Source organism: Salvia hispanica, chromosome 2 (assembly GCF_029641045.1).
Source record: "Salvia hispanica isolate PSC_SH4W2 chromosome 2, Shi_PSC_v1, whole genome shotgun sequence".
NCBI classification, from domain to species: Eukaryota; Viridiplantae; Streptophyta; class Magnoliopsida; order Lamiales; family Lamiaceae; genus Salvia; species Salvia hispanica.
The window spans coordinates 47157618-47184022 of NC_142693.1; the positions used below are offsets into that span (position 1 = coordinate 47157618).

The following is a 26405-nucleotide window of genomic DNA, read 5'->3' on the forward strand; positions in this document are numbered from 1 at the left end:
TTCGATTTCGTAGATCTGGATAGCTCTATTTCGTTCTGCGTGATTATGGCTTGATTCTGCTTCCTACGTAATTCCAGTTAATCCGTTAGATTAGATTTTCAGTTTTAAGCTTATTCTTCGTGTTTAGATGTTTGCAAAATGGTGCTCTGTTCTAGTGGTGTTTTACGCTCTGTTTCTAGCAGATCCAATGAAGAATATGAAGTATTTAGTTGTTCAGGTCTAGATTTGCAGCTTTGCACCAACTTTTACTTTTTGGCAGCTTTGCTGAGTTTTTCAGTTGAGTGGGATTGGTCCCCACCTTGCTTTTACCTTTCGTTGAACCATTTCGGGAAAGTTTCGTATGGTTGTCTCATATGTATTACATGCTGTAGCGTAGATTTAAGCTCCAGTTACTTTTCTGCTTCGTCGCATATTTGTTCTTGACTTCTAGACTGATCAATTAGGAGTTAGCATAGATAGTTCCGTTCCTAGCATAGTCGAGTTAAGTTGATCAGTTCGTTTAGTTCTTTGTAAGTCAAGTAGGATAAATCTTAACCCACTTGTATGCATGGCAGCAACCATCTCCCAAATACCAACAACAAATGTTAAAACACTTCATCTCTGTGGGATTCGACCCTTACTTTCCTTTACTATCTAATAGTATTGTGGGTTAAGGTTTTGAAGGTTTCTCGTTATGTTCTTGTTGCACACCATGGTACGTGGATCAACCTTGAGGAGTCGAACTTGATCAGTTAAACCTTCACCGCTGCATGAGAAATTGCAGGTCATGTTGAGGCGTACCCTCTGGATCAGTCTGTCGAACTACTCCACTTGATGTAATTGGAGCCTATTAAAAGCATTAGAAACAAGTTGAATGCCCGGATTATCACTTGGATGGAGGTAATATGAACTTGAATTATCTTCACGAAATCAGGCTAGTGATCGAGGTTATTTCTTCTCGCCTTGGATTTGCAACTAAAGAAGATAATCAAAGAATATACGAGAAAGCGACGTTGCTATTTATTTGAGCTGAACTCCTCTGCCTCTCTATAGCTGCTGCTGCTTGATTCTCATTCTCAACACAATGCAGCGAGAATTATAATATTCAGATGTTTTAACTATTAGACTGCTTTTGTATAATGATTCTGGTAGGACCAATTTTCTAAGCTTATCATTCTTTTAAATAAAATTAAATTTCGAAAAAAATGCATATTGTGTTCATGTGGATGGAAACTGCTTGCGAGTTTAGGGGTACAGAACTATTAAATTATTATTTGAATTGAAATTACATATCAAACCAAATTAAATATTCATCATATTACGATTTAGTATATTATATCACCATGTATACCAGAAATAGAGTAGAAATAGAGGAATTAGAAATTTAGCGGGCAGTAAAGTTGGTGAAGGAGAGAGTGGCATTAGAGGCATATGTAAGTGAAGCATTTTGTCCCCCAATAATGGAATTAGGCCTTTGTGGAGCTCTCATCACCTCGTTACCATCGCTTAACATCATTGCTATAATTTCAGACATGCTTGGCCTTGAAGAAGCTGGCGACTGTGTGCAAATCAAACCAATTTCAACCATTTTCTTCAATTCTTCCACTCTATATTCATTCCAATCCAACATCTCGTCCGCTAGTTTCTGATGCATCCCACACTCGTATAGATTCCACGCCTGTGCATTGCAGTATACGGAGTATTAATTTTGGAAAAACGAACGCGTTTTGCCATTTTGGGACTTCTCATTACACTAACGTGTCTTTTATAGAGACTGAAGTGTACCTCATCTAGGAGATAGCTTGGATTAGAATTTGAATCGGAATTGGTGTGGAGATCACTGCATCTTTGGCCACTGATGATTTCGAGGACTACAACTCCAAAGCTGTAGATGTCGACTTTCTCTGATAAATGGCCGTTTATCGCGTATTCTGGTGCTGTGTATCCCCTGATTCATCACAATCACCGTCACCATCACCATCTATCATTTCAATGATATTGTAACAAATTTAAACATTTCCGAAACTTACAATGTGCCCGCGAATTTAGTGCTGACATGGCTCAGATTCTCCGGCAGAAGCCTTGCCAATCCAAAATCAGCAATCTTGGCTTGAAATTCACTGTCCACTAAAATGTTGCTGGGCTTGATGTCTCGATGTATTATAGTAACGTGGTAATTCTCGTGCAAATATGCGATGCCCCTTGCTATTCCGTATATCATATCGAACCGTTGTTTCCAGCTCAATGATCCACGCTTCTCACCTATTATTATTATTAGTTACATAACCAAATCCTATTGTTGATGTAGATACACACAAGGGAGTGCAAATGTTTCTAGTATGATGATATATACCGTATAGGAACGTGTCGAGGCTTCCGTTTTCCATGTACTCGTAGATGAGAAGCAGCTGCGAGCCTTTGCTACAACATCCCAAGAGACGGACAAGATTGCGGTGATGAACATTGCTGATCAGCCTTCCTTCACTCTCGAAATCCGCCTTTGCTCTGTTGTAACTTATATCCAGCCTCTTCACCGCCACCACATTCCCATTTCTTAAGCTGGCCTGTCCAGTACCATCAATATATTAGGGTTCGAACCATTCCACATCAGAGAATTAGAAAATATTATAAATAAGTGCAATTCCTACTACATTAGTATGAGTACTGATGTGGACTTCGGGGAACTATCTAACCTTGTATACAACACCAAAGCTGCCTTCCCCTAGTCTTTTTTCGTCGCTAAAATTGTCAGTCGCGGCTTTCAACTCTTTGTAACTGTACACATTTGGCCGTTGCAACTCAGTTGCTCCCAAAATATTACCTACATTCACACAAACAAATTGCTTTTTATTTCCCATAATAAGAGAAATAGACAACAAATGAAAAACACACCTCTTGAGGCTGCTTTGGCGCTTCTGCGAAACGCATACCATAAAACAAAACCAACTAATATAAGAAGGCCACCAACACCTCCAACTACACCCCCTACAACAGCTTTTCCGTTGCTCGAATCCCCTCCTACGTCTAATAAAGGGGTGATATCTGTTGTCTGATTATCCGAGAAGAAGGGCGCGTCAGAATATCAGAAGAAACAGGCAGCATCAGCAAGCCTTGCTTCAGCGGCCGGGAAGCAGTTGTCGATGCTCTCGTATGCTGCATTCAAGCAGCCCTGGCAGCCGCTTTGCGTGACTGTTTCAGCACATTGCGCGGCTGCGTATATGGTGAGGCCGTCGTCGGACACCTCCCTCTTGCTGACTGTGGAATAGGCGCTAGCTCGAGGTGTGGCGATTACGAGATCGGTTAGGAGCTTCTGTGCTGCGGCGGTGAACGCCTTCTCCTGCAGTGCGCTTCTGTCTCCGCACATTAGAGTGTTCTCTATTGTCTGCTCGTAGAAGTTGTAGCTCTCGTACCTTAATTTTGTCAACTCATCACCACTAAACGTATGCTTGCCATACAAATCAATTTCATTTTCTTTTTTTCAATAACATGTTATAGAAACGGATGTTTCCAGTTTAGAAAATGGGTCACTTTTAATGGAATGCCATAAAAACGGAAACAAGTCATATAAAATTGGTCGGATATAGTATAGTTTAATAAAATAGAAATTACAACCTCCGTCCCATAATAACAGGGACAATAGGGACTTTGGGGACTACACAGGTATTAATGCAAAATTGGTAATGTGGGAGAGATAGAAATAAGAAATTATTAGAGTATTGTTAGTGGAGAATAGAGCGTCACTTTATAGTTGAGAAAAATTTGCAAAAAAATAGAATAAAGCTAATTTTGTGGAATAGGCCTAAATAGAAAAGCATACTCCATTCGTCGCATAATAAGTGTCACAGTTTCTTTTTAAATTTGTTCATAAAAGATTCACATTTCATTTTTTGGAAAATTTCTCTATCACATTAATATAGATATACTTTCCTCGTCCAACCATAAGCGAGTCACTTTCATTTTTGGAAATATCCTATCATAACTGAGTCATTTCCATTTTAAGCAAAAAAAATCCTCTCTTGCTTTATTTTTCCTCCAACTTTATTCTTTTCATTCCTCTACTTTTTTCACCACTCATATTTTTATTTCTCTACTTTAAGTATTTAAATATCAATTTCTTAAATCTTGTGCCAAAAGAAGTGACTCGCTTATGGCGGGACGGTGAGAGTACTATTTTCTCTTTCCACCTAATCCACAAAACAACATTTTCAAAAGTTTCATGCTATTCTCAATTGTGTCATCTATTATGGGACCGAGTATTACCTAGTGTCTCACTATTTTAAAAAAAGTGCGATTTTTCTAAAACAATAAAATATTTAGAAATAAAATTAAAATATTAAGAGTGTAAGACCAAGAATAAGATATATTAACGACTCCATTACTTCTACTTTTCAAAAACAATGATGCAACTTGGACATTTGGGCATAATAGAGGAGAAAATGCTATTTGCTGAAATCTTGGTCAACTCGTCTCTACTAAGGTAATCATTCTTCCTACGCCACAACAAATTGAGATAATGACCGAAACAATAAATATTAACTGAAAAATCAATGTTACTCTAGAATAATTAAGTCCAATTAGAACTTATCTATTAAATTTTAAAAATAATTGTGAATTATATGAAAGAAATACTCAGTCTTAAATTAAAGTAATCACCGTACGAAAAATAAAGATCAACTAACAATAATGATCAATCCAAATAACGAAAGAGTCAACCTAACGTAAATTATAATCAAAATTCCACGATAAGGTAATAGTTGTGTCAACAAAATTATAATCACCATAATTCTTACAATAACAGAAATAACAATAATAATAATAAATTATTATTATTATTAAGTAAAATTTGAAAACTACAAATAAACTGATAAATCAATGAACACAAAATTAAAAAGCAAAAGATCAGAAAAAAAAAATCATTTATACCACAACTTATGATTAAAATATTTAGAGATTTGAAAAACTCTAAATACCTGAGGAAACAACCGTCGTAGACAAGGCGAGCTCCGACAGTGGAGCAGTTCCGAATCTGAGAGACAGCAAAGTCATAGCAAGCCAAGCAGTCCGGTACTGTCATATAGCTTCTGCACTGTGCCATACAATAAATCGAGTCCGGAGACACCTCTCGCTCGGCGGTTCCGAACCGCCTGCCACCCGACAGCTGGCCTCGGAGATCGGAGAAGGTGGCGTTAAGGTTGTTAAAAAAAACTCTCTCGTTGGTAGCATTATATTGGCTGCACCCTTTTGTGATGAGATTCGTCTGCGGTGCTGTCCTCGCCGTGGAGATGGCGGCCGCCGCCAGTATCAAGTGGAGCCACCACGCCAACCGCCGTGTGCTTCCCATAATCAGTAAATTTCCAATATCTAATTGCAGGCTAGTATTGGATATGTTTGTGTTTATGAAATGTAGCTAACTTGCTAGTGTTAAAATTGACCATTGTTTGTTGAAATATGAGTGTGCTATTATAATTCAACATGCCACGTGTCATAGATTTGTCTAATAGAACAGGGAACGCATAACAATAAAAACGTACGTCATCTTTCTAGAATAGGAGATCTTGTCTATCTCGCAAACATATACTCCCTCCGTTCCATAGTAATGGAGGCAAAACTTTTCGGCACGAAGATTAAGAAAAATTGTGTTAGGTGAGTTAAGTAAAGAGAGAATAAAGTGGAAAATGGAAAAGGTAGAGAGATGAAGAGACAAAAAAGTAAGAGAGGGTAAAGTAGGTGTGGAAAAATGTGTTGACTTTTACTAAAAACGGAAATGATTCTATTACTATGGAACAGACGAAAATGGAAAAACGCCCCTATTACTATGGAACGGAGGGAGTAATAAGTTGAGGCAAGGCACGTACTATATCAAAAAATGTCTCATTTTGTATTTTGGAAGGTCCGCAATTTAAAGTCTTTTTACCTTTTTTACAATCTTATTAGGTGGACTTTATCTTTTATAAAAATTATTATATTTATATTTTATTATAAAATTAATATTTTTTTTATTTCTTAATGATTGTCTACTTTAATCTTGGCACAAATTTAAAAAATATAAAGAAAAGTTAATTAAAAAAATTAGTAGAATGTAAGTCTCATTTTAACATAATAATTTTTAATGAAATGTGAATGGAATAAGTTAGTGGAATGTGAAGCCTATTTACTATCTTATTGTTTTATATTTATATATAGGTTTGTGTTAAAATGACAACTTCTCTTAAAATGACAACGTGACAACGCTTATACAGCAATATTATTAACGCTACACAGCAATATTCAATACGGTAGACAGCAATCTATAGATTGCTGTATAGTGTGTCGGATATTGCTATTCAAGAAAAATTGCTGTTTAAAGAACAGCAGATTGCTGCCCGTCTTTTTCCAGAATTTTTTTTTTTTTTTGCCACGTGGCAGCTTTTTATTCGTCCACGTGTACAAATGATTGGCTAGAAATGGTGGTATGGTGTTATTTTAAGGGGTGGTGGCACCCTAACATGCCCCTTTATATATATATATATATATATATAGGGTCTTGTTAGGTTGAGATTTATCAACCTAATTGAGAATTGAGATGCAATCTCAGTAGAGGTGTGCATTCGGGTTTCGGTTCGGTTTTTCGTCCAAACCGAACTGAACCCGAAAAACTGAATTTAGGCTAAAATTGAAACCAAACCGAACCGAAAAACGGAAAAACCGAAAATTGAAAAACCGAAAACCGAACTTAAAAAACCGAACCAAACCGGAAAAACCGAAATTTCAAAACAAAACCGAAAAACCGAAAAAAATAGTACTAATATATCTAATTTATTTTATTTTATATATACTAATAGAATATAAATATATATAATATAAAATTAATATAATATATATATAATATTTATTATATAAAAATATATTAGAAGAATATATATTATATATATGATATAATATACTAAATTAATAGGATAAAAATATATAATAATATATTTAAAATATAATTCGGTTTTTCGGTTTTTTGGTTTTTTTTTTCGCCCAAACCGAACCGAACCGAAAATCCGAAATTTTTGTATTTTTAAAACCGAACCGAACCGAAAAACCGAAAAAACCGAACCGAATTTCAAAATTTCGATTTGGTTCGGTTCGGATATTTGGTTTTCGGTTATTTTGCTCATCCCTAAATCTCAGCCACTCATCCAGAATATTTGTGAAATGTCAACAGCATGTAGTTTATGTCAACAGAGGGGCATAATTGTAATTTTATTAATTTTTTTTATATTTTTTTAATTTTTTTTAAAAAATTTTTAAATTTTTTTAAATTTTTTTTAAATTTTTTTTTTCAATTCTTTTTTATTTTTTTTTTCGATTTTTATTATTATTATTATTTTTTTTTTCAACTACATATACAATTCATGTCAACTACACATCAAATGTCAACAACTTTATTCAATAAATACTATTTTACATGAATTGTACATGTAGTTGACATTATATTGTGTAGTTAACATGAATTGTATATGTAGTTGACATGGATTGTACACATAGTTGACATTATATGTGTGTAGTTGACATGAATTGTGTGTGTGGTTGACATGGATTGTACACATAGTTGACATTATATGTGTGTAGTTGACATGAATTGTATATGTAGTTGAACAATAAAAATTTTAAAAAATAAAAAATAATAAAAAAACGAAAAAAAAAATTAAAAATCTAAAAATTTTAAAAAAAAATTAAAAAAAATTAAAAATTAAAAAAAAAAATAAAATTTTTTAAAAAATATTAATAAAAAATTAAAATAAAAAATTAAAAAAAATATTCATTGAATAAAATTTACTATGATATTACCATTCTGCCCTTTCATAATTAATTAATCTAAAGGTATTTTTCATGTGGAAAAATCTGGACCACTCATATAATAAAAATGAGTGGCTGATATTGCATCTCATTTCTCAATTAGCATAAAAAATCTCAATTGATCACAATCCTATATATATATATATATAGAGTTGTGATCAATGTCGAACCATTCTTAAAGACCGAACTAGAGACCAAATTTGGGCTACTCAATTTTCTTTATATTATGATTATGATTAATTTAGAATTAATTTAATATTTTAGTAAATAAAAACGTTTTTAATTAATTTATTTTTTAAAAAAAAATTTTAATTTTTTTTTAAATTTTTTTTTATAAATTTATTCTTAAAAAAATTATTTTTTAGAATTTTTTTTAAATTTTTTTTATTCGATTAAAACTTGCTGGAGTTAATGAACTATATTCATTACATAATGAACTAAATGAATGTATGTTATGAAGTAATTTTTCGCGTTCATTATATACTAGATTTGCTTCAACTAAAAGATAATTATGTCATAACACATTATGAAGTAATAAAATAATAAAATGAAGTAATAAACTAATGAAATGAAGTACTCCCTTTGTCCCAAGGAAGATGACTCCTTTCTTGGGCGGCACGGGATTTTATGCAGTTATATTTTGTGTGTTGATGAGAGAGTAAAGTAAGAGAGATGGAATAAAGTAGAGATAAAAGTGTTTCCATTTTTAGTAATGAGTCATCTTAGTTGGGACAAACTAAAAAGGAAAGTGGGTCATCTTCAATGGGACGGAGGGAGTAGTAAACTAATGAAATGAAGTAATAACATAACTGAATGAAGTAATAAACTAACGGAATGAAGTAATAGCATGACTGAATGAATTAATAAACTAACGGAATGAAGTACTAAACTAATAGAATGAAGTAATAACATTATTGAATGAAGTGATAAACTAACGGAATGAAATAATAACCCTAAACCCAACTGAAAGATAATTATGTCATAACACATTATGAAGTAATAAACTAATGGAATGAAGTAATAACATGACCGAATGAAGTAATAAACTAACGGAATGAAGTAATAAACTAACAGAATGAAGTAATAACATGAATAAATGAAGTAATAAACTAACGGAATGAAGTAATAGCACGACTGAATGAAGTAATAAGCTCATAACAATAACATGACTGAATGAAGTAATAAACTAACGGAATGAAGTAATAACCCTAAACCCAACTGAAATATAATTATGTTATAACACATTATGAAGTAATAAACTAATGGAATGGAGTAATAGCATGACTGAATGAAGTAATAAACTAACGGAATGAAGTAATAAACTAATAGAATGAAGTAATAGTATGAATAAATGAATTAATAAACTAACGGAATGAAGTAATAGCACGACTGAATGAAGTAATAAGTTCATAACATACATTCATTTAGTTCATTATGTAGTGAATATAGTTCATTATTTACTCCAGCAAGTTGTTATCGAATAAAAAAATTAAAAAAAGTAAAAAAAAAATTAAAATTTTTTTTTAAAAAATCTAAAAAATAAAAAAAAACGTTTTTATTTAATAATATATTAAATTAATGATAAATTAATCATAACCATAAGATTGAGAAAAATGAGTGGCCCTAATTTGGTCTCTAGTTTGGTCTTTAAGGATGGATTTGTGGTTAATAGGACTCTCTCTCTCTCTCTCTCTATATATATATAGGGATGCATTCAGGTAAGAACGCTAAGTATAAGTAAAACTCAAAACACTTGCAGTCCATTGGATCTTATGATCTAACGGTTAGATTAATGCCACGTGTCATCTAATGATGTAGAATTTTAGACTAATAATGTAGCTCGGATAATAATGTAGCATTTTAGTTTAATAATGTACAGTTTTAGTCTTACAATGTACATTTCTAGTCTAATAATGTACCTCGGCTAATAATGTAGATTTTTAGTATGATAATGTAACTAATCACAACCATCCAATCTAATGATCCAAGGGCTGTGATTAGTGCTGTGTTTTACACTAAGATGCTGTAAGGACCCTAACACATCCCTATATATATATATATATATGGTCCTATTCTAATGCTTATAACACTCTAATCCAAAATCAAGACTAAATATCCACTCTTGGATTTTAAAATGAGTGGATGAGATTAAAGCTCACAAATCTCAATAAATAGTAGACAAAATATCAACAAAAGGGTAATATCGCCATTATATTATCATATGATAATTTTCGTGGGTGTTTTTTATATCAACATTGTGTATTACAAATATCAACAATATGACATTAGAATATCAATACAAAGACAAGAAAATATCAACACATTTTTATTGAGATTGGACATGCATAATATTGAGATTTTGCCTACAATATATTGAGATTTTTTGTTGCATTTGTTGATAAAAGCTGCTTAGTACGAAAATTGAAATATAATTTATCAAATTTCATCACCCGAACATCGTCGGAACATATGCAATTGAGATCTCGTTGGAATCCTTATTAAATTATCTTTAATTTGATATATTTTTTGCGAAAAAATAATTTAAATTGACAGAGTTACGTAAATTTAAAGATTTGAGATGAATTTGAGGAGAGAGAAAGTAGAGTTATAATTACTACATATAGGATTTGACATTAATACCCTTTTAATTTAATTAATAATTATTTAAATTTAAAATATATTACACTTGACATTATATCAACCACAAGATCTTCTAATCTAATGGTTAAAAATTGGTCTCAATTTTGGATTGCTAATTAGTTAGCAATTGATCACCTCCAAATATATATATATATATATATATATATATATATTATGCGTTTGATCTTCTTTATGATGCACTCCCTCCGTTCCATAGTAATAGGGGCGTTTTTCCATTTCCGTCCGTTCCATAGTAATAGAGTCATTTCCCTTTTTAGTAAAAGTCAACACATTTTTCCACACCTACTTTACTCTCTCTTACTTTTTTCTCTCTTCATCTCTCAACCTTTTTCATTTTCCACTTTATTCTCTCATTACTTAACTCACCTAACACAATTTTTCTTAATCTCCATACCGAAAAGTTTTGCATCCATTACTATGGAACGGAGGGAGTACTATAATTTTGTCCGGATTTATGAGACAAGTCTTGGAAAAATAGATCTATTCATAAAAATTCACGCAATTTGGTATTTAGAGTCATACTTTCCTTGTAAGTGTTTGCTCAAATTCTTTATTATTCGTTGTAACATGGTTTGCAAATGACTAACTAACCCAAATAAATTCATCAAACATAATCAATTTGGTCGATTATATGATTAATAACTTTCTTGTTAAAACAGTTAATTGTAAGATTAGAAAACAAATAATTCATGTAAGTAAGTAAATCATAAATCATGAATTATAAAGTTAGTTAAATATATCGTTCGTGATTCTTCAAAGAGTAATGATTTTGACTTCTCCACATAACGTCTACTACAGATCTTATGATTTATTTTCCAAACGTTTGTTTTAATATTTGTATGGATAAAACTTATCAAATAATATAGTCCATCCATTGAGTTTGATATGGATTTTAAGAAATATAAAGAAAAAGCAAGTGAAAAAAGATATTGGAATGTTGGACCAATTTTTATGTATATTAGTTTTACATTGTCCCTTCAAAATAGAAACTATTTCGAATTTGGGCCATCCATTAAAAATAGAAACATTCTAAACTTTCTGTAACATCCCACTTTTTCGAACCCTAATTTTTGAGACGTGAATTTTTTTTTGCATTAAATGCTTTTAATGCTATGATGTATGTGGATTAAATGATGAGTGATTTATTGCAATATTCTTGTGACCTAATTGCGATGTGGAGTTGAGTTTGAGTTGAATAGTCAAACTTGTTGAATATATGACGTGGCTATGGAATAGTCAATATTGTGGAAAATATGACGTGGCCGTGGAATGGTCAAAGTCGTTGAAAATGTGACGTGGCGGTGAAACTTGAATGGTGGATTTGGTGATGCGAATGTGTGAATACTTTGATGCGGGGTGAAATAATTGTGGTGAATTATTTTCCTAAGGGATGAGTGAGAATCTAATAGGAGCATTATTTAATTAAGTGGAATTTTCGACCCTCCTATTTATTGGAGAAGAAATCCTATTTTTCTTGGATTTAATTATTGTTTGGGATAATTATCCAAATTAAATCCAAAGTCCGATTATTCCTTATATAATTGATGAAATTTTCGGCCCTTATGTTGTTTCTAAAGGAGATTTCGAAATCTCCTATTTTATGGGAGAAGGGATTATTTTTATTATATTAATTGATCCCTTGTTTATTCTCTTCCATAAATAAATTCAAATATCCTAGCATATCTTGCCATATCTAAGAAGATCCTGCCATATCCTATTTAAATTAGGATTTTAATTTGAATCCTTGTGTAGAGATTCAAAAATCACGCCTATTCCATATTTAATTGGGGAGATTATTATTTTTATTCTGCTCCGTGATATTTTATTCTGCTCCGTAAAATATTCAAATAAAATCATATGCTAATTAAAAAGCATGAAATTTGAATTCCCCCTTATTTCTCACTAGAAATAATGCCAATCACTCCCTAAATCTTTCCAAATCTTTAATTTATTTAATTAAAGATATTATATTTTGCACTCTATAAATAAGAGTGAGAACCTAAACCCTAGATCAAGAAAACCGCCCCCCCCCACTACCTCACGCCGATCTCTCCCCCTCTCCCCACTCTCTCAAAATTTTCTTCTACTTTCTCCATTATTTCTTCATCTTTTGGAGAAGAATTGAAGCTGGAATTCAAGAATTTGTTGAAGAATCAAGATCCTACTTTGTTTCTACCGTTCATTCTATCGAAAAGGTATTTTTATTTTGATCTTTTCTTCCTCTACCGATCAATAGGTGTTCTTGAGTCCACATGCATTTAGAATGAGTGAAGGGGAAATTAATTGATGAATGGGATGCACATGTGTGTGTGTGTGTGAAATCGTGTGGGTGTGTGTGTTGGTGCGTGTGTTTGTGTGTGTGTGTGGGTGTGTTTTGAAACACTCATGTGTGACACGATTTGATGATAAATCTGGAGTTGTTGTGCGAATAAAAGCATTATGATAATCGTACTTTGATTTTAAATGGTGATATTGAAAATAATCGATGGGAAGAAGGGAAACGTGAGAACATGCATGATTTTGATCCATGATTGAGACTTACTTGTAATACATAAATTAAAGGTGAGAACTCGCATTCACGGAGTGATAACAAGAAGAAGAACGTGCTTGAAATCTAGGAATCGAGGTGGGCTTTATTCTTAAACTCTCTCTTATGTTGCAAATATATGAAAGTGGAGCGATAAGGGTGGAGTAAATTGTTATGCCATGCCTATGATTATCTTGGATATTGTGTGTGCCTGATGCCTAGTTTGCGAGTGCGCTCCATTAGGCTATAGGGCTATATAAACGAATTCGGGTCTGAGTAGGGCCGCAAACCCAATCAGGCTAGTGTACACGAGAGATCGGGAGCCGTCCTTGCTAGTCGGGCTGTCTCGTGGGCGAAAGTGTGGCCACACTTCGTCGCACCATGATATTGTTGATTGATGAGAAAATGGGAGGTATTGTTTGAATGGTCAGTTCATGAAATATTTTTGTGATACTCGATGCTATTCTTTAAAATAAATGCTAAACCTCGAGTTCACTATGGTAAGGGTGGCATAACTATTAAAACGTTTTGGCATGAGTCCACTGAGTATGTTTAAAATACTCAGCCCTGCATGTGTTTTCCCTATGTGCAGGTTGAGCGATGACGAGCGGTTGGCGGTGTTGAGCTAATAAATTAAATATGATATGATCGTTTGAAACATCAAGTGGAGTTGTGTCTTCATACATGTTCTTCACTTATCTCTTGGTTGCTTCCGCTGAATTATGACACTTATTATCTTTTGGTTGATTTGAACTTATTCCTTTTGAATTAGGGTATTGAGACATAATACGTTTTGTTGGATTTATATTAAACCCTTGCCTTTTGAGCATATTCCATGATATCTATCCATTATTATTTTCTTGATTAAGCCGTTGACCTATTGCTTTTATAGTGCATTAATTATTTTGGTCAAATCCCTTTAAGTGGAACCCTAGCCTATGTTATATTGCTTTTAAGTGGAACACTACTTTCACTATTTTTTTTGCCTGCAGGGAGAGCACAGTTGACTTCGGAGGGGCAGAGTATCAAGTACGGGCAAGGATCGATTCCCACTACTGTGGTTTAGTTGCAACATCGCTCGGGCATAAGTGTGAGGCCTTGGGAGGTGGGCTTCTGACAGGACAGTTGATTAACAGCCCTCCCCCTTGGCAAGGCCACTGCGTACCCTGATTGAACACCTTTTACGGCTGGGATGTGGGGTGTCCCTTGGGGTTGGGGTTTCAATATTTTTTGTAAGACTACTTCCACTACTTTTTTTTCTTTCATCTCTCTTACTTTAACCATTTTTCTCCTCATCTTTCTTACTTTACCAATTATACATTAAACCGGTGTTGCTTCAAAAGTTTTTATTTAAGGAAGTATTTAGGAATAAAATGTGAGTGAATGAATTAGTAGAATGTGGGATGAAACTATCATTTACAGTAAAAGTGAACCAAAACTCTTAACTGTGGATGAACTAAAATGGTAAACTTGAACTCCTAATATCAAATGGAGTAAATTTTATGATTTAACTAGAGAAAAGATAGAATTTCTGTTATGGAGAACGAGCTGATAGAACTTGAAAATTATACTTCCTCCGTCCCACAACAGAATGCTCTTTCCTTTTTACTCCGTTTCACAAGGGTATGCATTTTCTAATTTTGGAAACTTATTCTTCTAATGAGGTGATACTCATTCTCCACTAACAATAGTTCAATTACTTTTTCATTTTATCTCTTTCTTATTTATCAATTGTGCATTAAAATTCATGTCCAACAAGGGGTATAAATTTATGGGACGGAACACGGAAGGAGTAATTCACGAAAAATTTGTAAAAGTAAAGAGTGATCCCTATCTCAAATCTTGTCATGATGACTTAACAATAATGGTTTGTAACATGTTATATGACATGTAACATGATATATAGAATTAGATTGATGTGTTATGTTAATTAGATCTTAAAGAGTGAATTGTGCATAATTTTCTTTGTAAGTTTTGTAAATTGAAGAATGTGAAGCATTGCATGAGCGATTTATTGATTCGTCTGTGTTAGCTGCGATTTGAGATGATAAAAACATAACTCAATAATAATTATTCACAAAATAGAACGGTACGGGGTTTAATAAGAAACTTGATAAATAAGAGAGAATAAGGTAAAGTAAGAGAGGTGTGGAGAAAAATTAAGTAAAGTAAGAGAGAGACACTTTCCATAAGAAATGAGATTATTTTTTTAGACTTCCCAAAATAGAAAAATGATACTCCCTCCGTCCCGTTTAAGATGACACATTCCTTGGCCAGCACGGGATTTAGGAGTTATTGGTTAATGTGTTTAATTGGAGAGAGAAAATGTGAGTGGAAGTATTAAAATAGAGAGGGACGAAAGAAAGATGAATATTTTAAAAGGGATGAGAAAAAGTGGTTGGGTGTATTAATTGGAGAGAAATAGTTTCAAAAAAAGGAAATGTGTCATCTTAGTTGGAACAAACTAAAAAGGAAAACGTTTTAACTTAAGTGGAACGGAGGGAGTACTATTTTTCATGGACGGATAGAGTATATGTACTAAATGTTCTTGCTCTGGCCAACAAAATTTAAGTTTGTCCCCTGGATTATTTAATGGACTTAATACTTTCTCCGTCTAAAAAAATATGAAACATTTAATCTCCGGTGTGGAATTTTATGTAGTGTTGTTTGGTGAGTTAACGAAGAGAGAGTAAAGTAAGAGAAAAGAAAAAGTATAGATAATAGAAACGTTTCAGTTTTAATGGTACAACTCCAAAAAAAAAATGAAACTCACATCTAAATAGAGAAAAAACTTGTTATAAATGAAAAGTTACTAATTTTATGCGATAAACCATAACGAATAAAAAAAGAGACTAATTTTAGGAAGTGGAACAACTATTAGTTTGAAGGTATACTTCCCTCTGTCTTAAAGAAATAGGCTAATTGTAGAGATGATACGAGTTTTAATATATAATTGGTAAAGTAATAAAGAAAGAGAACAAATAGTTGAAATAATGTATTGTTGATGATCCATAAATGATAAAGTAAAAAAAAAATAAGAAAAATAATTTTTATATAACAATCGAAAAAGGAATTATAGCCAATTTTTACGGGACGGAACGTATATAAGTTTTTATCTTTTTTTATCCTAATTTATCCGATATCACGTCCACATCCACATCATAAAGAAACCTCATTTACTTATAATTAATAATCTTAAACATCTTTCGTCAAATGTAGAGTCAAAAGCAAATAATAAAACCTTGGAATTCCACACCAAGAGTATAATTTAAGACTGATTATCACATTTTTTCTACAGGAGAATTGGTCCACACATTTGATATATTTTATTAAGAGTTTTTCATGTTATTTATGGGTGACTAATTACCCTGATTACTCCAAGTAGTAGAATTTGGTAAACCATATTTTTCAAGCTTCGATTTCTTAAGTAATGTTACGTAAAACAATTTCCTTTTATGGTTCTTATTTTATTTGTGTTATATTGTGCTACCATTATTAATTCAATAATTGTCTTTTTTATTGTCCTTCAACTCGAATGTAGGAGTAATATATTAGTTATAAACTTTAGGGATAATGCTATTTAGGGGATAGTCCACGGATAGTAAAAAAAGTTCATATTTTTAGAAGTTAATTTGGCGACTACTCAGCAACTGCAAGTTGCAAGGATAAGAGGCTAATCAGTTGAAATCTATGATGTGCCTAACTTATCTTAGTTGTAAATATTCCTCGATTATTATGAGTTGAGATGGACAATAAAAATAAGATCCTCAAGTTAATAAAAGTTACTTATTAGAGTTCAATTTGGTTTCATATATTAAAGCAAATTCGTAACATGTGAAGTAGTTCTTATTGCTCTGTATCTAAAATAAAGGTCAAAATTGGTCCTAAAACATTCATTTTTTAAAACCGGGTTCAAAATATTTGAAATCGTTATCGAAGTGGTCCTAAACATTCGAAATCGTTGTCGAAGTGGTCCTTTTCCGTAAAAAACTAACGGTCCGCACCTAATTAACGATTTTTTGACTTAATTAGTATAATGATACATAATAATTTAATAAAATTAAAAAAAAATCAAAATGGAGTCCTCTGCTGTAGAATAAAAAACCAAATTAGCCCCAGCACCCGCCGCCTCAAGATCAGTAAGCCCCGAAAAGGAGAAACGCATGAATATCACTATGGAACATGGCGATGAGATCACCAACTACTTCCAAACCCAAAAATTCAAATGATTCTGGATTCGGAGAAAAGTCAAAACCTCTCACTAATTCCATCTCCTCAACTCGCCAAAATCAACCACAAACGTCTCTATACGTAAGGCAGCACCACGACGGAAATTTAAAGGGGGGAGAGATTGAATTGTTGAGCAGCGGCGGACAATTAAGGTTTCAGAAATTGATTAGAGAAAGATATGAATTTGAATAAGATTGATTAAGAAGGAGGGAGAGAAGAGAGGGTATTAATGGTTGAGCTAGAAGACGGAGAGAGGATGATAATGGGTTGGACCGAGGCAAGAGCAGGCGATGAGGTCATGGAGCAACAATACTGCTCCACTGACAACGAGCAGGTAGAGGCGACGGAAGCAAAACTATCTTCCAGCAACAGCGACCGCGTCGGCGGAGATAACAACGCCGGACCACCGAGAAAGAAAATTGAGAGAGAGATGAGGAGGACCGAAAGGAATGGGGGTTGATGGCGACAGCAATGGTGGACGGTGGAGGTTTTCATCTCGGACAGCAGAAAAGCAGAGAAACACACGATGATGACGATTTGTGGAGGAGCGAGTAGAGAGAGAAAGACGCGACGACGCTGAGCACCGGAGAGAAGAAGAGAGAGATTCCGATTTAGGAAGAACGAAGGAGAGATGGAAGAGAAAGAAAAAGAGGGAAAAATAGTCAATTTTTGAATTTGTTAGCATTTTATTAATTTTATATTTAATTTTGTTTAATTAATTATGCATTAGTATATTAATTAAGTTAAAAAAATAATATAGCGAAGAAGAAAAAATGGGTAATGTAGCGAGAAAAAAAAGTACTCTCTCTGTCCAAGATTAAATATTTCATATCTGACTGACACATGTTTTAATAAATTATTTGACTTTACAAAGTAAAGTGGGTAGAAAAAGTTAGTGAAACTCATGACGTCAATGAGGTAGTTAGTGAAATATAGGGTCCACTTCCAATGATAGTAAAAGTAAAATGAGATATTTATTGTTGGACGGACGAAAAAAAGAAAATGAGACATTTAATGGCGGACGGAGGGATTAAGTAAAGGATAAGAGATAACTTTAAATTTATAGTAATAAGATAATTTTTTGTGGACAAAAAATGGTAAAATTATACTCCCTTCATCCCATAAAAATATGGGAAAATGATATGGCAGAGGAAATAAGACAAAATTGGTAAATGAAGAAATATGAGGAGAAGGATAGTTAAAATTAGTGTTAGTGGATAGTGTGATCCACATTATTAGTAGTGTTTCATGGTGGTATAAGTTATAAATAACTAGATGTATTAAGTAGTTAAAGTAATGTTAGTAGATAGTGGGACCCACATATTTTTGTGGACGAAAACAAATTATTTTGTTGAATACTTTCTTATAAATTCTTGCAGATGTATGTTGTATAAAATTGATAAAAGTTCGTTATAAACATTTTTTCAATTATTATTTCCTCCATGTTCTAAAAATAGAAACTTCTGAAACGGTTCGAATTTTAATGTACAAAATTGGTAAATCAAGAGAGAGATAGAAAGAAAAGTGGGTTAATGGAAAATGAGTCACACCTCATTAGAAAGAAAAGTTTCCTTAATAGAAAAGTTTCTATTTTTAGATGACGGAACAAAAAGGAAAGAGTTTCTATATTTAGGGGATAGAGAGTATTATTAAGTATTTAGATTTTTTTTATGTAATACTTTCAATTTGATTTTTTTAACACTGATAACACTCCCTATGTCCGTGAATACGAGTATCATTTTTCTATTTCGGTCTGACCGCAAATAGGAGTCCCGGTTCATTTTGTACTATAAATGATGATAGACCTCACATTCCAATGACTCATTTTGCTCACATTTTATTTAAAACTAATTTATACAAGTGTGATTTATATACCATTAATTTTTTTGCACTTACTTTTCATAACATTGCTTAAAATCCATGATGGAAGAAATGAGACTCTGATATAGACCAAATAGGATAACTTAGCCCAAAAGACTAGCCTTTTAGGTGAGAACGCTCATTTACTTTATATACCCCACACCAGTTGTTCTTACAACCGATGTGGGAATTAAGTCCGTAACATTCAACCCTCCTTTAAGGGCCAACGTTGGTCACAGCCACGTTGGTCAAGGATGGTTCTTTGCCAGACCACCATTCCGAGTTCATGTTGGTCACGACCACGTTGGTCATGGCAGATTCTTTGCCCGGCCACCACTCAGTGGGTCACCACTCTAAGTCGGACTCAAACGTACTCGTTGGTCACGGCGAGTTCGTTAGCCCAAGACTTGCATGTTAAGTGAGTGAGTGCATTTAATCTATATACCTCACACCAATTGTTCTCACAACCGATGTGGGAATTGAGTCTGTAATAGACTCCTATTGGTGGACGGAGGGAGTATGGTGCAGTTTTGAGAATTTTGTACCAATTGATCACATAAGATACTAAAAGGATTTAAGAAGATTGGGCTAGATGGTAGTGGATCTGTGATGTGGTGGGAACCTTTGCTACTAGGGCTGCAAATTTGGGTACCCGAGGGCACCGAAACCCGAAATCTAAAAAATATTATACTCAATACCTGACCCCTATATGAATTCGGGTACGGGTACAGGAACCCAACTAATCGGGTACCCATAAACCGGAAATTATTATATTTTAAATTTATTCAATTTATATAAATTATATAGTGGTGAGAATAGAAATTACTGAAAATAACACAATACTACTTTTTATTAACTATTATTCAAAGTTTAAACTTTAATTTTAATAGTTTCACTTTCACTTGATTATGATTCTACGACCATATATATATAGGGTGATAATCAATTGCTAACTGATTAACAATCACAAATTAAGACCAAATCATAACCATTAGTCAGGAAATCTAGTGGTTGAAATAATGTCACATGGATTATACTTTAAATTAAAAAATATTAAATAAACTTAAAGGGTATTAATGTCAATTCTTATATATGGTAGTTAAAATTAACCACTTTTTCTCTCCTCAAAATCATCTTAAAATACGTAACTCTCGTGATTTAAATTATTTTTCACAAAAAATATATCAAATAAAAGGTAATTTCTTAAGGATTGTAACTAGAACTCAATTACATATGTTCCGACGATGGTTGAATGATGAAATTTTATAATTTTTATTTCATTTTGGTATATGTTGATAATCGTATTTTATATCAATAAATGCATCAAACAATCTATATATAATGCATGTACTACAATATGAATAAAATTGTGTTGATATTTTTTGGTACTTGTATTGAGATTCTCATGTCACTATAAAGATATTTGTAATACACTATGTTGATATAAAAATAATCGTAAAAAATATTACTCCCTCCGTCCCAACTAAGTTGAGTCAAAATATTTGGGCACGTAGATTAGGAAATTGTGCTGAAAAATTGGAGAGAATAAAGTAGGAAAAATAAAGAGAGAGTAAAGTAGGTGATGGACTAAAGTAATAGTGATTGGATGTTTAGATTTTTGTCAAAAAAAGGAAATGCCTTAACTTAGTTGAGACATCCCATAAAGAAATACGACTCAACTTAGTTAGGACGGAAGGAGTATGTTATAATATATTGACTAGTTTACCCTTTTGTTGATATTTAATCTACTCCCTCCGTCCCATAATAGATGTCACACTTTATTTTTTAGTTTGTCCCATAAACGATGTCACATTCCTCTTTAGGATAAAGCTCCCTCTCACGCTAGTATAAATATACTATTTTACCTCTCCATTTAACATACAAAACATCTCTTAAAATCTCATGCCATTCCCCAAGTACGCCATCAATTATAGGACGTAGGGAGTACTATTTATTGAAATATGTGAGCTTTAATCTCATCCACCACTCATTTTATAATCTAATGGTGTAGGATTGGTCTTAGCTGTGGATTGTATAGTCTGTGCATTTTAACATGGGTCATGTTAAATTATCATGAAGGGATAAAAGGGAAAGAGAAGATGCTTCAAAAATTAAATTAAAAAATAATAATTAGTCTAACGTGGAGGGAGCGCTCAAACAAGTCAAGTTGCTCAATCTTCACGCACAGAAGATCAAATCTTTATATATACATAGGTATAGAGTTGTGATCAATGTCGAACCAATTTTAAAGACGGAATTAAAGACCAAATTTGGGTCATTATATCTAGTTTTTTTTATGAGATGCACTGCTGTGTAAATTATTTCAGTCTTCATTACAAGCCTATTTTACTTCATTGTATTAGGTTTATTACTTCATTTTGGTACCTACTACCTTGAAACTATAGTATGTTTTAACTTACTTCTAGTAGATTTTGAAATGATTTAATACATGCTTCATTCAAATTCATTGACCTGAGTTTTTTACTTTATTCACTTTAAAATATGCAATTTATTCCAGTAGGTTTATTAATTCATTCAGAAATGTTATTACTTCATTGGAAAAGGTTTTTTACTTCATTATAGTAGGACATCAAATGCTTCTACACATACTTCATTCAAATAGTTTATTACATTATTTCATGTGCTTATTACACCATTAAATTAGACTATCATTCCATTTTTTTTCCAGCGTCGTGGCGGCGGTGATAGACATTGTAGAGCGAAAGAACGATACGCGACGGCAAAACTTATGGGGTTTGGAGCCCCTTGCACAGCGGAAGACTTGTACAAAACAAATAAATCAGAAACGGATCTATTTGACCGATTATGCGATTAATCAATTCACATGTTAAACAGATAATTGCATGCTAGAATGCAAATAATTCATGCTCAAAGATAGTAATTCCTAAAACATGAATTCTACGGTTTAGAGTTACCGATTTTGATTCTCCAAAGAATCGTCGATTGCTTGCGCCTTCTCCACGATGATCTTCGATACTAGACCACGGATCTTCTCTCTGGTTTCCGAACTGTATCTCGATATCAGGGTGGACTGATCTCATCAAAATACTAGGACTCGAATAAAGAAGACAGAAAAAATCCTTTTTCAATTTGTAGTGAAATTCGAACTCCTGTAGTATACAGGGGACAAAATTTTTGCTATCAAAATTATGATTTCTGTCTCTGATGCACTTTTTATTTGCACTATAAATACCTGCAAGTATACAGAGTAGGTATAGTATAGCAAAAGGTTAGTACCGGGTATCGAACACGGGGAAGATGTACACAAAGTGTCTATCTTCTACTAGAACTCAATTACTATCTGGAGAAACAAGAATTTTTTGTAACTTTTTGAAAACAGTAAATATTAAAAACAGTAAAAAACTAAATGCAAGCAAATCACGGAGAGAAAAGTATAGAGATAAGGGGAATTCCAGGGATGTGCTTTCACTTTTATGGTTATACAAATTCCAAACTACAATACCCTAGCACAGTTAATACTTTGAAAGGACGAGTCACCTAGCTTATGCTCATGCGATACAAACGTTGATTACTAACATTAGGGTTGTCAATCCTAACACGTAACTCCAAAAAGCTCCTAAGACCCTTGAAAAGTCCTCACTCTCAATTAACAGTGCCGTATTAAAGGAAGCTAACTGTAGTGTCTACTAAGTGGATCTAATTCGCTAGAACTCTGTCACAGTTATGAAGCAAGTTGTATTGAATCATACATAATTGTGTCACTCAATTATGAAGCATCATGATTAACTTAGGGAAGAAACAAAGTAAAAACAAAACGGATATTAAATAGAAAACGGAATTGTATAACCAAAATTGCTACTAACACATCCCTAGAATCCTATGAGTTTAGTTACACATGACTGAATAAACTAAAAACATAGATTGAAGGGAAAGCAATTTGAACATAAAACTAAAGCAAATAAAACCCGTAGGTTGAATCCTTGTCGTTCTTGATGTTCTTGAAATCCTTCTTCAACTCCTTGCACAATTGAAGTACTCTAGCTTTTGATCTCTATGAATGTGTTCTTGTTGTGTGAAAAAAAACTCCTTTTTTGATGAAGCTTGAGGTCCTATTTATAGGGGAAGATTATTCCTCATCATAGAAGGAAAAGATCTGCAAAATTTGGTAAATCTTGGAGCAAATCTAGGGCTGGTCGGATTCGCCGCCTTTCTCCGGCGGGCCGCCGCACCTTGGCCGGCGGTCGCCGGGTTGGAGTCCAGAGATTCTGACCCTTCGGTGGCGGACCGCCACATGTCCTCCGGCGGTCGCCGGGCGAGACTCTTCTCCTAGCGTAAATTTCCGAGGCGGGCCGCCACATAGCTCTGACCGCCGGGCGCCGGCGGTCGCCGTACAATTTCGCGGCGGTCGCTGGTCGCCGTTTGACTCCAGATTTCCAGACTATGCGTTTTTACTCCCCTTTTCGGCTCAAATATGCACAGTTCTCACAAAACACGTCAAAATACCAAAATGTATAGAATATGCAAATAATGGACATGTAGAGTGATTTTGATAACAAAAACGGACCAAATAATGGCCTTAAAACAGTGCAAAATCCGGGCGTATCAACTCCCCCAAACTTACATTTTTGTTTGTCCTCGAACAAAACACTAAAGACACAAGAATAGACGCACGGAATGCACAAGGACTAGACGTCATAATTGCCTCAAAAGATGAAAGAATAGATTAAGCATGGATTAACACAATCAAATCAAGCAAGGCTTAATAGTGCACTTTCATTACAAACTCGTGGAACACCTTGAATTCAAGCACTCACATGTGGCAAACTTCCAAAGATGGAAAGTGTTCTTTCTCTCACTCTCAAAGTGTATAAAGGTAAAGTGTAAATCACTCAAATCATGCATCATGCAAAGTTTACCATAGGCTTGCTCAAAGTCTAATCCCTCCTCTACTCAATGTGATTAAGCATCAAAAGTCCGAAAGGTCTTTCTTTTCGGTTGTAACGTAGGCTCTTTGGTAGGTGAGGAATATTTGGCTAAAAAGTGACTCAAATATAAAAATATCCCAAGTAGAGTTAAGATGACTCCACTTTTCTAAAACTTAAGGCACTTCTAACACTTTATTTTTCTCCTTCAATTTACTTTCAATCCTTTGATTTTATTTTCTTTTCACAACCTTTCACACATTTTTTTCTTTTTTTTTTCTTTTTTCTTTTTTTTTTTTTACACATCCTTTCTTTTTTTTTCTAAGATCAAGCACATATTTGGAATTTTTCTCAATTTCACAACTTGTACTTTCTTAATATTAAGCACACTACTTTTTATACTTTCCTCCTTATCTCTCCAATTCCTTTACAAAAGAAGATAACAAAAACTATACTAACCCAAGGAATTGTCCCCCCATTTATTTTGGCTTCCAAAAAAAAGGCTTAAAGGCTCAAAATTGGCTCCAAAGGAAAAATTTGAGAGGGTCGAAAATTTTGGATATAAAAGTAGCTAAGAAAAGACGGCCTAACATCCTCCTAAATCAACTTAAACACTATGTAAACTTAGGCAGACTAGGAGCAAGTTCTAGAAACATATACATGCATACAGATAAATCACACAAGAAAGAATTTAAGGCTCAAATCTCACAAGGTAGAAGCACGATTCAAGGCGAACAAGCAATTCACTAATTATGCACCTTTTCACCCAACCATCATATCAAAACGTTAAGCCACACTTGAACATGGATAGAATATAATATCATTGGCAACTCGGTCTAATGTGTCCCTAAGCATGCGTGTTTCTAAGTTCTTCATGTTATGTTCATGACATGGATTCAAGAAAACATTTTTAGAACACAAAAATCTCCTACGAGATTTTGGAAAATTAAAGCAAAACAAACAAAAAGAAAACCCTAAACTCACGGTCCACCACTTCATCCCCCCAAACTTATTTACAACAAAGTGTAAAATAAGTTTGTAGAGTCGGTAGGGACGTGAGTATACTACTGAAAAAAAAAACGTACCCTGAAAAATTTCGCGTAGAGGTTGAGCGGGGCGAAAATTCGAAGAATTTCGAAAAATCGCGCTGGAAAATTGTGCCCAGGTGGCGGTCCGCCGCAGCTGTTCAGCGGTCGCCGCACGTCAAAGATGCTTTCCAGCGTTCAGGTGGCGGACCGCCGCAGAGCTTGCGGCGGTCGCCACGGAGAGGTCAGAACCTGCGAAAATTTTTGCAAAGCACAAAATTAAACCAAAACCAAAAATACTTAAAATTAAAGCAAAAATTGTTAAATCAAGGAAATAAATCGTCTCTAAAACATCCAAAAACATGGTACAAATGCTCATTTAAAGTCATCGAGCTTGACTTCTTCAATCTTGAGGAGGTGGAGGGAAACGGGCGCTAAGATCCTCGAAAGCTCCAACGAGGTACGTGATATCACTCCTCATTGTCTCTCGTTCCTCTCTAGCTTCGGCGGCCATCCTTCGGAGCTCTTCATATTGTTGACGCCGATGAGCGTCTTCCAAACGTTGTTGCTCCCAAAATTCTTGTTCCGCCGTGCGCCAATCGCCTTGAGCCGTCCACCCTTGGCGGTTGTAGGCATTCTCCGCTTGTTGCTCCGCCCATCGATTGTCCCAAGCGTTGGACATGTTTTTCATATAGGAGAAAATTTCTCCTAATTGGGCGGAGGTGTTGACTTGAAACTCCCGTGGCGGCGGTTCGCTCTTGTCCGGCGGCGATGTCCTTCCACTTCCTCTTCTTCTTCTTCTTCCTCTTCTCGTTGTGGTTGGGATTGCGGTGGTGGCGGTGCTGCACTCCTTTGAGCTTGTGAATGCTCCGCGCCTTCTTCATAGTTATCAATGGCATCAAATGCGGAATCCTCATCGGGCTCAAATTGAGGAATGCGAGAGGGAATGTTCCTCTTTCTAAATTCCCCATTGACGGGGTTAGCCTCGATAGCTCTCCGGTGGGCGGGTGTGTCGAGCTTCCAATTGGCTTGGTTTGCCCAAACATCGACCTTGGTCAATTGCGGGAGTGGAACGGGAAAGTGATCCCCCGCTACTTGCATAAAATACCCTTGACCCCAATGATCGGTCTTCAAAAGCCCCACCGAAAATAGCACCTCATAAGTGATAAACTTTTCTCCACCATCCTCCGTCATACCGGCAAAAGAGACCCCCAAATGTTCGCCAATTGCCGTAATCAATCCCCCACAACAGATGACGCCCCCGTCTTTCTTCGTGATCCTATCCACATAGTAAGTAAAGAGGGTCCCATAATCGATTCCCTTCTTGTTGAGTAGGCACCACATCACGTTGAGCTTCGTTTGGGAGACACTTCCCCCATCGATACGAGCAAACAT

At 34.3% G+C, this 26405-nt stretch overlaps 1 protein-coding gene across 2 annotated transcripts; it reads right to left on the minus strand.

Annotated features, from left to right (window-relative positions):
* Nucleotides 1-1327: 1327 nt before the first annotated feature.
* Nucleotides 1328-5372, minus strand: LOC125202816 (cysteine-rich receptor-like protein kinase 2). 2 transcript variants are annotated; one of them, XR_016135973.1, is made up of 7 exons: nucleotides 4950-5372; nucleotides 2872-3389; nucleotides 2673-2800; nucleotides 2333-2543; nucleotides 2010-2241; nucleotides 1765-1927; nucleotides 1328-1657 (listed from the first exon to the last, which is right to left on the minus strand). XR_016135973.1 is itself a non-coding variant. In XM_089066107.1 (6 exons), the coding sequence occupies exons 3-6, from the start codon at nucleotides 2364-2366 to the stop codon at nucleotides 1364-1366; spliced, it is 723 nt and encodes a 240-aa protein (XP_088922233.1). In that variant the 5' UTR covers nucleotides 2367-2543; nucleotides 2673-2800; nucleotides 2872-5372; the 3' UTR covers nucleotides 1328-1363. The 2 variants fall into 2 exon arrangements, 1 of the variants encoding a protein (XP_088922233.1); XM_089066107.1 differs by having other exon boundaries at nucleotides 2872-5372.
* Nucleotides 5373-26405: the final 21033 nt, after the last annotated feature.